General features: G+C 43.1%; 1 protein-coding gene across 3 annotated transcripts; it reads right to left on the bottom strand.

The window, feature by feature from the left end:
- Positions 1-246: 246 nt before the first annotated feature.
- On the bottom strand, positions 247-5,769 carry IDNK (IDNK gluconokinase). Of its 3 annotated transcripts, none has more exons than XM_074570574.1 (5): positions 5,601-5,769; positions 5,397-5,427; positions 4,913-4,999; positions 3,342-3,385; positions 247-1,250 (listed from the first exon to the last, which is right to left on the bottom strand). In XM_074570574.1, exons 1-5 carry the CDS (start codon positions 5,639-5,641, stop codon positions 890-892), a joined length of 564 nt encoding a protein of 187 aa, XP_074426675.1. In that variant the 5' UTR covers positions 5,642-5,769; the 3' UTR covers positions 247-889. The 3 variants fall into 3 exon arrangements, with proteins under 3 accessions (XP_074426675.1, XP_074426678.1, XP_074426676.1); XM_074570577.1 differs by having other exon boundaries at positions 5,618-5,713; XM_074570575.1 differs by having other exon boundaries at positions 5,597-5,628.
- Between the last annotated feature and the right edge of the window lie 10,460 nt (positions 5,770-16,229).

The following is a 16,229-nucleotide window of genomic DNA, read 5'->3' as shown; positions in this document are numbered from 1 at the left end:
GTATGGACACCCATCCATAAGCATTATTGGCCTGGGCATCGGCTGAGGTGGAAGACTAAAGCACAGCAGACAAGGGAAGTGAAAGAGAAGGTCCCACTGTGAAAGAGTAAGTTATTTTTTTTGTAAAAGAAGGAAACATCTATCAATCTTGTATTCAGTATCTCAGATCACCGGTTGACTCGCTCTCCACTGCACTCCATCAATGGACACACGTTGTCCATGAAAGATGCAAGTTGACAGACAATATGATGCCACTTACACTTTATTTCTAAAGCCTTCCACACAATTATATTCACCCCCACTAGCCCTTTTCTCACACTTTTCAGCTTGGTGTTCAACGCATACAGTAGTTCACGATAGCTCCCATGAGGTCAGCAGTGCCCTAGTGAGGTCAGCAAGCACACAAACGCAGAAGCTACAACTTCTTGGAAATCTGGCAGTGAGACAGTGGCAGTGTCAGCCACGGAACTTCATCGTGCAGTTCTAAAAAAATAATTATGTTGTTTCTAACAAAGCTGTAATTTACTTCATCACTTAATAGCAGATGTGTTTATCCCCATGTGTGACAGAGTAAAAATTAGAATGAAGAAATTAAATTACTGTGTGTGACCCTTTGCAGGATTTTCAGAAGCAGGCTCTTCTTAAAATGTGAGGTTTAACTTCATATGTTGAAGGGTTTAAAAAGTTGACAGTTTTTGAAAATTTCATCTTATATGTCTTTTACAGGGCCATGATAAAAATTCCAAGAGTAGCAAATAAGCTTTTAATACAGCAAATCATTTGATTATCAGGAAAAATAAGTTTGATTTAATAATCAATTTAATAATTAAAATGCTGTTTCATACCCTTGACGTCCTCATGGGTATTTCTGTATCCGTAATTCAGAAAGTTAGTCCGGAAGAGCCTCACCCTGAAAAATCACATTCTCAATCTCCAGCACTATTTCAGGGAGAGATTTTTCTAGGCTGACAGTAATAAAGTTTTCTGGTGCGCTGGGAGGCTCCAGAGTATCAAACTGAGACTTGAGAAGTTCAGGTGGCAAAAAATGTCCTTTCCTCTTCTCCAGGCGTCTAGCAATGATGTCTCTAGGCCCATCCAAATGAGCAAAGAGGATCTTCAGTGCTGTGTTTTCTCCTGGTTGCTCCGGCTGGTTGCTTTCAATTGCAGATGCTCCACTAGCTAATACACGCCTATACATCTTCTTCAGTGCAGAGCAGGCCAGGACTACATCTTGTCTACATGAGTCTTCTCTATCAAAAAGAAAAAAAAAAAACACCCAAAAAAACCCACCACTAACCATCCACATATGGCATAACAAAATGGCTCGTTCGTTCTGCTGAAAAAGGGAGACAAACCCTGGATCCTTGCAGAGGACAGCCTTGGGAGTAGTGGCATTTTTCTGTCGTTTTGACAGGATTTTGAAACCACGTTTCCAATGCAGCTGAAGATGTAATTTGAAAGTGAGTTCAGGCTAGCCAGCCTGTTGGCAAAATCTCAATCTTGGGGACCTTCTTTATTAGCTACCGTTCTTCCTAAATTAAATTCTATTCTAGCGCAAGGAAGTGTCACGGTTTCCATAATTGCTGAGAACAGCAGCAACTGAATATCCATACAAACTCCCATCCATTATCTATAAAATTACTATACTAATTTGTCTGCAGAGCAAGTGGCTGCTGAACAGTAAAGAGCTCTGCTCTTAAATACATACACAGGTATACTTGGAAAACCTGTTTGCACTGTAATGTTAAATTTTATGTTTCCTGTAACCATACTCATTGGCAGCACTGCGTACACATATATCACCACTTCAAGTTAAACAGGGGATTGGATGCAGGTAAATTAATGCCTCGCACATGTATTTTTTACTGCAAGGTTTCTTAAAATAAAGCAGGCATAAAACTGGCAGTATGAGTTCCATCGAAAAGCAAATGCAGAATTAGTTGTCTCTGTGACAAGTAACTGAAATGCCTGCCTAAGAAAATACATACACTAATCAAATTAAAATTAGGAACAAACTATTTAAAAATCATGCTACGTTTGCCAGATTTTCGTTCATAGGGAAGTAAGAACTTCGTTCACATGGAAGTAAGAACTTCCAATACCTACTGTTATCACCAAGGTAAGCCAATGCCAGCCTCAGCTACTTGTAAGTACTCATAATTAAACATTGGCATTAGGTTCTTTTAAAGTATACTTGATTTTACAAAGTTTCTGGAGCTCGGCAGTGGCCTTGGGCTAGCACGTAATGTAAAGCAATGGATCCAGCATAACAATCCAGACAAACTTCTCAATGAATTAACCCAATGAGGTACTGCTCTCCAGTACGCCCATGTCTGTCTCGTACTGGGAAGCCCAGAACTGGACACAGTGTGTCCAGGTGTGGCCTCACCAGTGCTGAGGAGAGGCCAAGGATTGCCTCCCTTGACCTGCTGGCAATACTTTGTCTGATGCAGCTCAGGATCTCACTGATCTCCTTTGCCAGAAGAACACATTGCTGGATCACGTTCAACTTGGGTGTGCAACACAGCCCCCCATGTCCTTCTCTGCAAAGCTGCTTTCCAGCTGGGTGTCCCCCAGGGTCTGTACTGGTGCCTGGGGTTGTTCCTCCCCAGGGGCAGGACTTTGCACTTCTTAAACTGCGTGAAGTTCCTGTCAGACCATTTCTACAGCCCGTCAAGGTCCTTCTCGTTCTGCCACTCCCAGTTTTCTGTCATCTGCAAATCTGCTGGGGCTACACTCTGCCCCAACATCCAGATCGTTAATGAAGATGTTAAACAGGATGGGACCCTGGGGTCTGGCATACACTGCTAGTTACTGGCCTCCATCACGACTTCATGCCTCTGGCCACCACCCTGTGCGCCTGGCTGTTCAGACAGCTTTCAGTCCTCCTCACTGTTCATCCAGACCATACTCCCATCAGCTTCTCTGTGAGGATCCTATGGGAGATGGTGTCAAGCAAATGTGACACTCTATCCTACTCAAACTAACAATATTTTACAAAATTTTATCCTACTATCATTATCGCTGTATTTTGTGGTTATATCCTTTGTAACAGCTAATGTCAGTTTTATTACTGAACTGGATCCTTGAAAACTATTTTTACACAAACAGGAGAAAAAAACCTATCATTGGCAACAATTTTCCCAACACTATTATTCGGGGATTATCTTACCCTTGGCAATTATTATGACTGCTTAGATTAGTGAAAATAGAATGGCATTACTACCTGCAGAATGTTTTTACACTACTACTACACTTCTGCTTTGGAATGCAATAGGGAAAATACTTTTGGTACTTTTTTATCTTTAGACCAAACTCCTTAAAGCTAGATGTTCTCTTACCTCCGTAGTATATCATGCAATTCACAAAGCCAGGGAATCCTGTCCTAGAAAGAAAACAAGCTAGTTCAAAATTCTTTATGAAGCTGATTTGAAATAACTGCTTCTAACATCTAGGGCATTTGACTAGAGATGCAAATTAGCATTTAACTGTACAGCAAGTTCAGTTTTGATTCTCTTTCTTCCTAATGTAGATTTGGTACCACTGCCCAAAGGCTAATGAGAAGTGCTAGGCATATTATCAGTAAGATGGTTTTAGTGGAAAAGTACATTTTATATTACAGATACCTACGAGTATCTGATGGAAGTAATGTGTATTTATGTGTTGCATGCACCTTGTAAACCTTTGAAGGACAGTCAACTTCTCTCTTGCTTCTATTACACAATTCAAACGTACAGCCTGAATTGTTACTTCTTTTTCCTTCTATCTTGGCATACAGACACAATGCTTTGGATCAAAGTTGAGGTTTTCAGGAACAGACAGATATAAATATAGTTATCTATTTGCAATAATTTAATTATGTCATTGTTATGTCAGTGGCAATAACCAATAAATGTAATAATAGCCACAATTTTGCAAAACTTTTGCTCAGTAGTTAGTCAAACACAATGAGAGTGATTGATCAGCTTCTCTTTATAATCTTAAACTTTGAACTCCCACTAACTTTTGTCGTACCTGTTGAGCACTAAACCATTGCTCCCGTTTCATCTTTCAATGCTGTTACTGCTGGATGAGAACAGCAAATGATAATAAAACGGACAAATAAATGCAACACTTTGTTGTTGTTGTCATTACAGAATAACTTCCCACTGTCGTTCAAGAACACCCTCGCAATTTTGCATCTCTGGTGTTTCAGAAGCGATGCTTCTCTCTTGCTGGGCACAATACACCAATGGCTCAGTTATGCAGTTGTGCAACACTGCTTTAGATGACACACTGGCTTAAATGAACTAGAATATTTTTTTTCAATCTACAGAGAGTGCTTTGAAGAACTCCCTAGTTCAGCTTTACGTTTCTAGAGATTTCCCAGAAAAAGTTCAAGAGGTGTCATCTTGCGTCTTTTCTAATTTACTCAAGTCTCTGAATTTGTAAGTAAACTCGATCATTTTTATCTGTTTAGGCTGAAGAACAGGCTGAAAGGAAGGAAGCACATTTTAAGTAGGAGTGTATAAAACGGAAGACTGGGGAGTAATCGCTGCAGTAACTGAAAGTGATGGAATGCACCTCAATAGAGACATTTGTCTGTCTTCATGTATTTAACTCAAAGAAGCGGCATGCAATCTAAAGCTGCCGTTCTGTATATTGACGTAGAGGGAGAGATTTCTGACAAATCCTAAATTGGCATCAAACCCCTTGTGAGCTACCAAGCACACTTTGATAAACTACTTTTTTTATGCAGAATCCTTTGTAACACAAAAAGCCTCCCTCTCTTACCAGCTGCAGACCTATAAATTCAGCCTATGGTTATAGTCAGCCTAGTCAACATAGAGCACAATCTACTTTAACACAATGTGCCAGATGTTACAAAGATAAGTGTGCCGATGACTGTTCTTTCAGGGTTTATAAAAGTTACCTCATCATTTAGTGGTATCCCTTCTGACATCTTCTTTTTATTCTCTGGAGAATGATAATCGTCCGCATCGTAGAATTTCCATCCCAGCTAAGAAAAAAAAAAAGAAGAAAAACCGTGTTTCATTCAGCCAAACCAGGTGAGCTAATAAGGACCCCAGAATTTGCACAGACTACACCTAAGAAGTTACCGGCCTCTTACACCACACTATGAATCACCATTTATGCCATTATAATTAGCCAAAATTACAAAGCCAGTTTATCAGCACCAAGAGCTGACACATCGCGGCACGGAGTTAAAGCCGGCGCAGGTGGCGACAGGCTCCCAAGCCCCGCCGGGGCCAGCCCAGCCGCCCTGCAGGTCGCCCGGCGGTGGGATGGAGGGAAGGAAGGAAGGAGGGAAGGAAGGGGGGAGGGAAGGAGGGTGGGAAGGAGGAAAACTTCCCGCCGAGCAGCGCCGGCACCCCCGCCGTGTGACCCCTCCGTACCTTCGCCGCCAGCCGCGACCCAACCGTGGTCCTGCAGGGAAGCACAAACACTCGGTCACAACTCCCCCTACCCCGCTCGGGGACTATGGGGCCGACAACCCCCACGGACGGGCTCCGACAACCTCGGCCAAGGCCGAGCCGGACCCCCCCCGAGGCCGGGGCGGCCGCCGGACCCCGCGGCTGCTCCGCCCCGCCGCTACCTACTTCCCCGAGCCGCTCACACCCATCACCACCACCACCACCATGGCGACGGCCACACCGCCCGCTCCGCTCCGCTCCGCTCCGCTCCTCTTCTCCCCGCTCCCGCCGCCCGGCCCGGCCCGGCCCTCTGCGTGCGGGGCGGAGCGGGACGACACAGCGACCCGGCCCGCCCTCGGCCGCGGGAGGGGCGTGCGGGGAGGCCCAGCCCCGGGGCGGCCCTGCCCGGGGTCGAGGGGGGGGAAGCACCTCCCCCTGCCGCGGTGCCGCTGCCCCGCACCGGCAGGCGCATCCCGCTCCCCTTCCCCGGGACCCGCGAACACGCGTGTCCTGTGCCCCGGTCTCTTTTCCCGCGGCTGCTCCGTGTGCTGAGGTTACCCCGGCTTCTCCCGGAGCCCCGTTCCCCTGTCGCTTTTCTGCCTGGTCGGGCGCTCCCTTCCCCTCCCATTCCCAGCGCCGTGTTCGCTGCGTGCAGCCCCGGAAACACGCGACAATTAATAGAAGTAATAATTTCTGCCATGCGCCTTAAAGCGCCCATTAATGCCAGCTGGACGCTGTTTTACCCTTTGCTCCTAAAGGTCTGCCTTCAAAATGGAACTAACTCCCTAGCCGTGCAGTGGCTAACTCTCCTTTTATTTATTTATTTATTTATATTTCATTAATCAAGTCATATTTTGAGAGGGGAGTGAGAGCGAGTGAGAGGGGACCTCATCAACGCTTATAAATATCTAAAGGACGGGTGTCAAGAGGATGGGGCCAGATTCTTCTCAGTGGTGCCCAGCGACAAGGAGCAACGGACACAAACTGGAACACAAGAAATTCCGTCTGAACGTGAGAAAAAATGTCTTTACTTTGAGGGTGGCAGAGCACTGGCACAGGCTGCCCAGGGAGATGGTGGAGTCTCCACCTCTAGGGACATTCAAACCCCGCCTGGACGCGTTCCTGTGCAACCTGCTCTGGGTGACCCTGCTCTGGCAGGGGGGTTGGACTAGGTGATCTCCAGAGGTCCCTTCCAGCCCCTACCGTTCTGTGATGCTCTGATTGATATCTTTACACTCTGGAAATGCTCTCAGACAGCAGCTACCCTTGCTGTTAGCGTGTCTGCACCTCCGACCCAGCCGCGCTTCTCCTCCGCGCGGTTCCCACGCGCTGGTGCTGCCGTCCAGCGGCGGCACCGCTCTGCTCACCGTGCCGGTGCCGGTGCCGGTGCCGGTGCCGGGGCGAGCGGCTCCCCCCGGTGGCCCCAGGGGAGCGCGCTGGGTGCCCTGCCCGCCCGCCCCCGCCCCGCCGGCGTTAACAGGGGAAAGACGGGGCTGCGGTTCTTAGGCCGCAGTATTTTGTTCTGAAATACAACCAAGAAAATTCGCGGCGTGCCTGTTGTGTGTTTCGCCTGTTTTCTGCTTCCCCGCTTGGTGAGCTCTGCAGGGTCGCATCGTGTGCCGGGTGGAGAGCTGCCGCCTACAGCTAATGCTGCCGAGAGGGCTGCAGCACGGTGGTAGCTGGGAATAACAGAGATCCCGGCGTGTACAGCCTCTTCATGGGGGGAAAGGTTGCGGTCTACCTAGAGAATATGGATGACAAGAATGTGCAAGTGGAGCAATGTGGTTTGTTTTTTTTTTTCTTTTTTCCTTTTTGCAAGTGATGGGGTTGGTCTGTGTCTCAGGTGAGGGGAACAGTACTTCTTGACAGAGACAAGGTAGAGAGAGGCAGGGTAATAGGCACGCCTGATGGGTGTGGGATGTCCCAGACCTGCAGCTCAGGCTCCTGACTGATGGCCTGTGCGTGCACAGCAAGTTATGTACTGTAGACACTGTGGTTGTCGCTCTTGCACGGGCCATATATGCCATACATGAGTGGCAAGGTTGCTTTGCCCATGCATAAGCGAGTCCAGAGAAGGGCAACGAAGCTGGTTAGGGGTCTGGAGAACAAGTCTTATGAGCGGCTGAGGGAACTGGGGTGGTTCAGCCTGGAGAAAAGGACGCTGAGGGGAGACATTATCACTCTTTACAACTACCAGAAAGGAGGTTGTGGAGTGGTGGGGGTCAGTCTCTTCTCCCAAGTAACAGGCGGTAGGACAAGAGGAAATGGCCTCAAGTTGTGCCAGGGGAGGTTTAGACTGGATATTAGGAAAAACATCTTCACCAAAAGGGTTATCGAACATTGGAACAGGCTGCCCAGAGAAGTGGTGGAATTGCCATCCCTGGAGATAGTTAAAAGATGGGTAGACATGGTGCCTGGGGACATGGTTTAGTGGTGGTTGTGGCAGTGCTAGTTAATGGTTGGACTAAATGATCTTAAAGGTCCGTTCCAACCTAGACAATTCTGTGATTCTTTGATTCTGTGATGGACATGGCAGGGATTTATGGAGTTTGGGAGATTGGTCTGAACCGGCACTTCAACTAAATAATCAAATGTCTGGAAATTCCAGTCCAATGTCTGTATATTCTACTTACACACAATTAGCAGGTGGAAAAAGAGGTAACAGCCAATTGAGCTCAGACCTCTCATAATCCTACCAGAGGGAATGGCTAGCAGATACCTAGAAGGCCTGACACCAGGGCGTTGAGAAAGGAAGAAGTATCCATGAAAAAATGGCAACGCTGTTTGGACACCAAGGATGATTATGTCATATTGAGTGTTCCACTGTAGCTGTGGGAGTCAGCTGCTACTGCCTTGGAGGCTGCAATTACCAACGTGGACTAGTACATACTAATTATGTTCTCACAAGTGCTGAGTTATTCCACAGTAGGCAATAATGCTAATTCTAAATATATTGAGGTAATGTTTCTTGTGCAGTCATGATTATTTGACATCATAAGGTAGATTTATCCATGTTTAAAAACCTCCAGGTTTTAAAAATCTTGGTGTTTTTATAATATATGCTGTCATATGGATTTTGAAATGGTATACCTTGCTTATTTGACTTCATGCTTCTGCATGAGAAATTGTAGTTTAAAATAATAAAAGAGGTCTTAAATGAACACGTTATTAACAATACTGATCCATTCAGTTAGTTTTAACTCTTTCCTTCCACAATTCATCTTCTGGTTTCTCTGCTAGCATAGGGATAAACAGAATCACAGAATGGCAGGGGTTGGAAGGGACCTTCAGAGGTCATCTAGTCCAACACACCCCCCCACATCAAAGAGGTTCACTAGACCAGGTTGGGCAGGAATGCACCCAGGCAGGTTTTTAATACCTCCAGAGGTGGAGACTCCACAACCTCTCTGGGCAGCCTGTGCCAGTGCTCTGCCACCCTCAAAGTAAAGACGTTTTTCCTCATACGGGGATGGAATTTCCTGTGTTCCAGTTGGTGCCTGTTGCCCCTTGTCCTGTCGCTGGGCATCACTGAGAAGAGTGTGGCCCCATCCTCTTGACACCTGCCCTTTAGACATTTATCAGCATTGATGAGGTCCCCTCTCAGTCTTCTCTTCTCCAGGCTAAACAGACCCAGGTCTCTCAGCCTTTCCTCATAAGAGAGGTGATCCATTCCCTTCATCATCTTTGTAGCCCTCTGCTGGACTCTCTCCAGCAGTTCCCTGTCCTTCTTGAACTGGGGACCCCAGAACTGAACACAATACTCCAGATGTGGCCTCACCGGGGCAGAGTAGAGGAGGACATCCCTCGACCTGCTGGCCACACTCTTTTTAATGCCGGGATACCACTGGCCTTCTTGGCCACAAGGGCACATGGGTGGCTCATGATCAACTTGTTGTCCACCAGGACTCCCAGGTCTCTTTCCACCAAGCTGCTCTCGAGCAGGTCAGCCCCCAACCTGTACTGGTGCATGGGTTTATTCCTCCCCAGGTGTAGCACCCTACGCTTGCCCTTGTTGAACTTCATTAAGTTCCTCTCTGTCCAACTCTCCAGCCTGTCCAGGTCTTGCTGAATGGCAGCACAGCCTTCCAGTGTGTCAGCCATCCTTCCCAGTTTTGTGCAAATTTGTTGAGGGTATACTCTGTCTCCTCCTCCAGGTAATTTTTTATCTCCCTTAAATTAAAAAAAAAGTTTAATGGGCGCTGCCATAATAAAAGACATGTATTGAAATGTGAAGATTTGATTTTATGGGAAAAGATATTCCTGTTTTCATTATTAACATTGGATTTCCTGTTTTTTTCTTCCCATAAGGAAAGGCTATGTAAGTGACTGCAAAATTAACAAGTCCGTTACACTGGACAAAAACAAAAACCCAAAAAACCCAAACGCAAAACTTTATTCAGACGAGAGATCTGATAGTGTTGGTGATTCTGAATGAAATACATTAAATTTGTTTCTTCTTTACTACTATTTTAAATAAATCTCCTCTTTTGAAGGAGTAAACTTATTAAATGTGTATCAGTTAAGTAGATTATATCACTAGTTTCTCAAATGGAACTCCTTCTCCAAAATGAAAAAGATTGAATAAATCCTAGTTTCTGGAGCTAAAAGGTGTAATATGACCTTATATAAATCAAGCCTCAGAAGAAATTATCAGAAAGTACATTAAGTCTCCCAGTCTGCATGAAATTTTATTTCCTTTGCAGAGCACTTCAAATAATGTTATGTATGATGGATGCCTTGTATTTTTTCTACTGTTATCTGTCTCTGACCATTTAATTGAGGTTGGTACTGCCTGTATTTCACATACCTATTAAGAGTTTCTTAACAAAGACCAGAACCTTCCAAGTTATTAGGCTACCACCCCAACAGCCCAGTCCTCAAATTACTAACAGACCATAAAGATTCCTTTAAGGCGCTCAGTGACTGAATACAAATTATGCTGTAATAACAGTATGATTTCACTAAAGTAATTGAATTTGCCTGCATCTTTTCAATTTCTTGGCTGATTAATTGTGAGGCGGGGAAAATGTTTCATTCCGATGAGAGTTCTTGGGAGATCCAAATGAACAAACCTGAAAAAACCTGTGGTCACTTTGACCCTGGGAGCTTTATCACAATTGCTATCCCCATTTCCCAGAACCATCCCCAGACCTTAATTGCTCTGTCACAACAACCCTTGAGATGTTGTTAATGTGAAGAGCAACTGCCCACCCCACCTGTAATGCACACCCAACCGCTTTTGTAAACAGATTATTGCAATTCTATCCGGCTTGATCACTACAAAGCAGAGAAAACATCGGTTTCTCTATTTGACTGCCTTTTTTTTCATAAAGCTTAACTTTGCATTTTATAAAAAGCTCCACCAGACTGGTGTGATGCCACCTAACAGCTATTTCATACCAGTGTGTTCGCAGGAATTCTTGCTGAGAGTCCTCTTTTACTCAAGCCCACGGTAGCAAACCATGAGGACGCGTTGGTGGAGCCATGCAGGCAGCAGCACGCTCTGGAGATGCTGCAGGGAGGGGAAGAGGGGAGGGAGAAAACTAATCGAATTGTGCAAACACAGGAGCCTATAGGCAATGCGAAGAAGGCAGTTATATTCAGACTTCCTGCCGGTGTGGTTCATTTGATTTGTGCAGATATAATTCATGTCAGTAATCAACTGGAGAGAGGACTGGATAAAACTCAGCCAAATGGCTGACTTAACAGGATCGCATTGTGCGCGCTTCAGTATCCACTTAAGGTGTGTTTAATTAAGCTGCAGATCCAATAAGATACATGTATCCTTTTTGGTTTGAGTTGAACGAGGATTTCCCTTCCAGTCTCCCCTAATCCCAGACAAAATAAATATTTTTTTTTCCCATGTATTGTTTCTTCAATAACATGGAGGAGTTTCATATTGGTCTTTGTCATTTAATGATATATATACACATCTTAGGAAATTGATTCTGATGCTGTTGTTCCATTGAAGACCATTTGCCATAATTGTCATGGGTGCCTTCTCTCTAATGTTTACATTTCTTGTTATTTCCAATGTTGGCAGAATGTATAACTTGATTTTGAAGCTCTGATGTAGTTACATAAAAAAGCTGTGTGGTTTTATGAATTCCACAGTATATTCACATAGCTGAAATAGGAGACAATGGAATATAAATGTCTTCCCATGTTTTATTTATTGTATTTAATAACAGGTGAAATTAAAATATAATGGTGAAGGATAAACAGTCAAGAATTAGAAGGCAAAACCCCTCAAGAATACCTTCCAGAAAACTCATCATGTGCTTCTAGCCCCTAAAGAATTTTCCAGATACTGTATTTTTAAATACTTTTTAAAATGGTATTTAGTCTGCTTTTTGGAGTATTTTCAATATCTTTCTGAGCTTCTCTGGTTTGACTAATTGACCGATATTGAATTTGTGGAATTCAGTGAAGCTTTATCATCTACTTAAATTAGCTGGCTAATTTTAGAGAAGAGTAACATAAAATATGAATGAAAGGATTTTTCTTTCCTGGAGTTATTTCTGTTTGCCTCTACTGCATTCTGCCTCCTTTCCCAAAGATACTAGGAAAGGTCTGTTGTATTCAGAATATTGCCAAATTCAAAGCAGAAGAAAGCGTTCCCACCCTAATTACTAATTGAAACTTATCACAGCATACTGGAGAACTACGATAAGAGTGCACAGACCTCTTAAAGCTTGCCAGCAACATCCAGCATCACAGACGCCTGTTTATTATGAAAGCGAGGGCTCAGATACATTGGCTAATCTCAACTTCCTGAATCCTAAGGGAAGAAAGACTGTCTTTCAAGCAGCTAAGGCCCAAAGCTATGTAGAACTTCAGGTGTTATAATTAAATCCTGGATATTTACTGACAGTAAACACAATTTAGTAAGAGGTGTTCACTGTGAGGAGCGTCGCCAAAGTAGCCTATACTGCAGCGTGTCTGTTAGACACAGTTAGTCCTCATTATGAAGTAAATCAGCTTCAAAGTACGGCTATGTTAACCAAAACTGTACCAACAATTTTCAGAAAGTGTTCTCTGCAATGCCAAGTCACTCAGTGCACTGAAATCCCTTTCCTTTTGAACATACAGTAGATATCTGGGGAATCGAGGAGAAGTTGGTACAAACTGGCTCTCTGCACCCAACAGGATTTCCCCGTACTGGGAAAAAAATGGTCAGCTTGTTGAATCTGTCAAGCTTTTAGACATATGGGATCAGTACGTCAAACTAAAGCTGTTACAGGTTTTAAAAGTCACATCAAGTATTTATACATGCTACCTCATCCCATATTTTCATACTGAAGTGCAGTGCTGTAGGGTATGATGTTGCAAATAATTTTTCTTATTTTTCTAGTTCACAGTACAAAACTGCCCAGGTAAGAGGGAATGGGAGTGACCTCACTTTATTGCTTCTAAGTGACATAAGGACATTCTCAGCTTGATTGTGACGCTGCAGGAGTGACAAAATTAACTGAACCTATCTGTAGATAAAAGAAGAATGCAATACTCCATACCACATTATAACCTGTGCATGTCCTAGCTCACTAATTTCTGTATAGAGAAGTCTAAGAAAACATCGATCTAAAAGTTAAATACACATAACAGTAAACACAGAAGCTATTGTTAATTCATTTTTATTTTTCTAGCTATTGTTAATTCATTTTAATTTTTCTATTTCATTTTTATTTTTCTATTCAAAGGAAGTACTATAATATGCTTATGCAATAGCTAGTTGACTCATTTTCAAGAAAATGAATGTAGATAAGCACTGGAAGATTAGTTGTCTTTTTACATGATTGTTCCTCAGGTTCTGAAAACACATTCATTTTATGGCACATCGGCGTAATCTGGAGTAAATCTTTTGATGCCAACTCCAGGTTTCCACAAGAACCTTACCAAATTGAATTGTGTATAAGAAACCAAATTCTGCTTTCCCACATGAAAATTTCTCCACGGGATATGATCAAAGTCAATGCATTAACATAAAGACTCTTGAGAAATGATCAATAAATCAAAATCTATCTGAAACCTTGACGCCATAAAATAAGATTTTACTTATCTGCCACATCGAGAGTGTAAAAAAAAATGGGAAAACTACAGTGTTTTCAGTCCAGAGTAACAACCAGAGCTGCATCAGTGTCATTCAAAAGTGACTGTCTGAAAGTCTGACGCTCGGAGCAGAGTCAGGAAAATACATGGATCTTTCTGCCTGGCTGTGGGAGGCTGCCAGCATACATAGTGCACAGGCGAGTGTACAGCTACTGCTCACAGTCCGCAGTCACATGTGATGTAGGGTAATTTCAGTGTTACTGCAGGGGCAGACCGGACATAAAGAAGACCACAGACTTATGCGAAGATGATTTTCTTTTCTTTATCCTCTTCAAAAAGAAAACAGGCATAGCTAAGGCGGACATCATGAGAGCTCTACTGTTTTTATTCCAGTCTAAGTGAGAGGAAAAGCAGCTTCTCCAGGATTACTTCGTCACTTTGAGAGATTCTGGCCTCTGTTGGCAGTACAGGTTCTGCAACAGATTTATTATTTTATCTTCTCATATTATATTTGTCTCCTAACAGCTGGGGTGTAAAAGCTACGTACTCTATATTTCAACACTGCTTACAAAAGCAGCAGCACACGCCCATGTAGAACCATTAATTGTGAAAGCACTCGAAGTGTTAGCAGGATGTAGCCACCTGCTGGCTTTGGGAAGTAGCAAGGAGAAAATATATGTATCTTAAAATGCTCCTCCTACAAGTAAATCATAAGGTTGCTATTACTGAGCAGTTACTAATGAATGCTTTTGAAGTGTGCCTTGTTAGTGTCTCTGATGTTTTTTGCATTTGGTTAGTCCACATCTCTTCCCTAGATTGCTGAGCCTTCATTCTGCAATCACTTACCAGCGCACTTAGCTCTCACCCCATTGAGCCTCTCATGTGCAAGGAAGTTCACCAACAAAGGTAATTACAACCTTCAATCCAGTTCTTATTCGCTCTTACACAATTAAAAGAGCCAGATCAATAAAGAGCAATAGTCCTTACAGTAATTTGGAATTAATGACAGAAATCAGAAGCTATAAAGAGAGCTGTATCAGAAACTGAATATTATTGCATGTTATTATTTAAAAATCACAGTGATAATTACTTTAATAACAGACTCTGGATTGAGATTAGATGTTGGCAAGATTAAAAAACTTGAAATACCTGTTGTATGAGATACATGTTTTTCCTGTCCTACCTAATTTGTTCACAAAGTGTACTGGGAACCTGATTTACCTCATGTGCAAAGCAGAAGTTTTATTAGCTGGACTTCACCTTGATTTATGCATCGTGTAAAATCTGATTCCTCATACAGACCTCAGCTTCAAGGATCGTTACTGGTTGGAAAAGAGCTTTAAACACATTGGGAGTTAGACAGCTACCAACGCAGACAAAGGATGTAAAATTCAAATTGTATGACAGGAGTATTAAAAATCAGAATAACCCTAAAAGAAGAAAAGGAACTATAAAACCAGCCCAAACGGGTCTAAGCACTTTCAGCTGTTTGAAAGTGCATGTGCAGCAGCCATGGAAACGGGACATTACTGCAAGCGAGTTCTGCCCATCAGCGTCCAAATTCTACCCAGTAACGAGTAAAAAACCACACCCAAATAAGTGTGTGGTGGGGATTATTTCCCTGTGCACTCCGTAAGCAAGGCTTTTGGGATGCAGAGAGCTCTTCAAAGCCTGCCTCTGAAGAGTTTGCTTGACTGGCCACCTGGCAACTGATGCTAATGTAGTTATTGTATACTTTATGACCACTGTTACAGTAATGATCAACTTTTACTCTTGTTTTTATCCTCTCTGCAATGATTAGCTTGAAAATATGTGACAACTTGTAACATTGGACTGTATTTTGAATTGGAGCCTTACTAAACATTCATTTAGATAAATACTATTAAAAAGAAGATCTGTTCAAGCTGTTGTAGTAAAACTGATACTAACTAGAAAAACAAAATGTAACATGTAACCAAAGCAACCAAGGAATCTCCTGCTGCTGCTAAAAGTCATCTGTACAGACCCAACCATATTTCATTAATTATAGAGAAATAGTAACTAGACATGATTAATCTAAGACTGAACTAAGGAACTAACCACTACACAATGTAGCTTTGTTAATAAGCAGGATATTTCTGTCAGGAGAATGATGAACTGTAGGTCTGGTCAGCAAACCGAGAAAACCCCCGGGAACTGCCAAGATTAGAGAAGTAGGTAAAAGGTAATTTCGACAGGGGGAGATCATGACCACCAACTCATTGACCACCTACCCAAATGATACCACCTACTCAAAAGAGAACAGTGGACAAAGAAGACAAGAGTCTGCGCACTGATTTACATAGAAAGTGAAGAAATCTCGACAAATCATTAAAGAGAATAATAATGAACATGTATTAATTTTTAGAATATGTAACCATCAGTGTATAAAAAGGGAAATTTTTGAAACTGAGGTGTGCTCCCTTGGGACAAGCACCCCATTTCTGTGCATTAATGGAATAAACTTGGAAATACCTTTGCTCTGAATGTTATTGGCTTGCCCACCAGGTAAAGAACCCAGATTTGGGACAACAAAGGCAATACCTCTTTTCTCTGCCTGCCATCACTGTCTCTGCAAATATACCTCTACCTACTTAAAAAGAACTTTTTTGATGGGCAGATGTACATTGCTATATTATTTATCTATGCACAAATACAGCCAGGAGAGCAGACCTCTGATTTTCAGCTTTATCAGGAGATGCAGAGTACCTTTATTTGGACTACTAAGTCACTGGTGCTGGCATGTTT

Source organism: Larus michahellis, chromosome Z (genome assembly GCF_964199755.1).
Source record: "Larus michahellis chromosome Z, bLarMic1.1, whole genome shotgun sequence".
Lineage (NCBI taxonomy): Eukaryota > Metazoa > Chordata > Aves > Charadriiformes > Laridae > Larus > Larus michahellis.
This window is presented reverse-complemented; position numbering and strand designations above follow the sequence as displayed.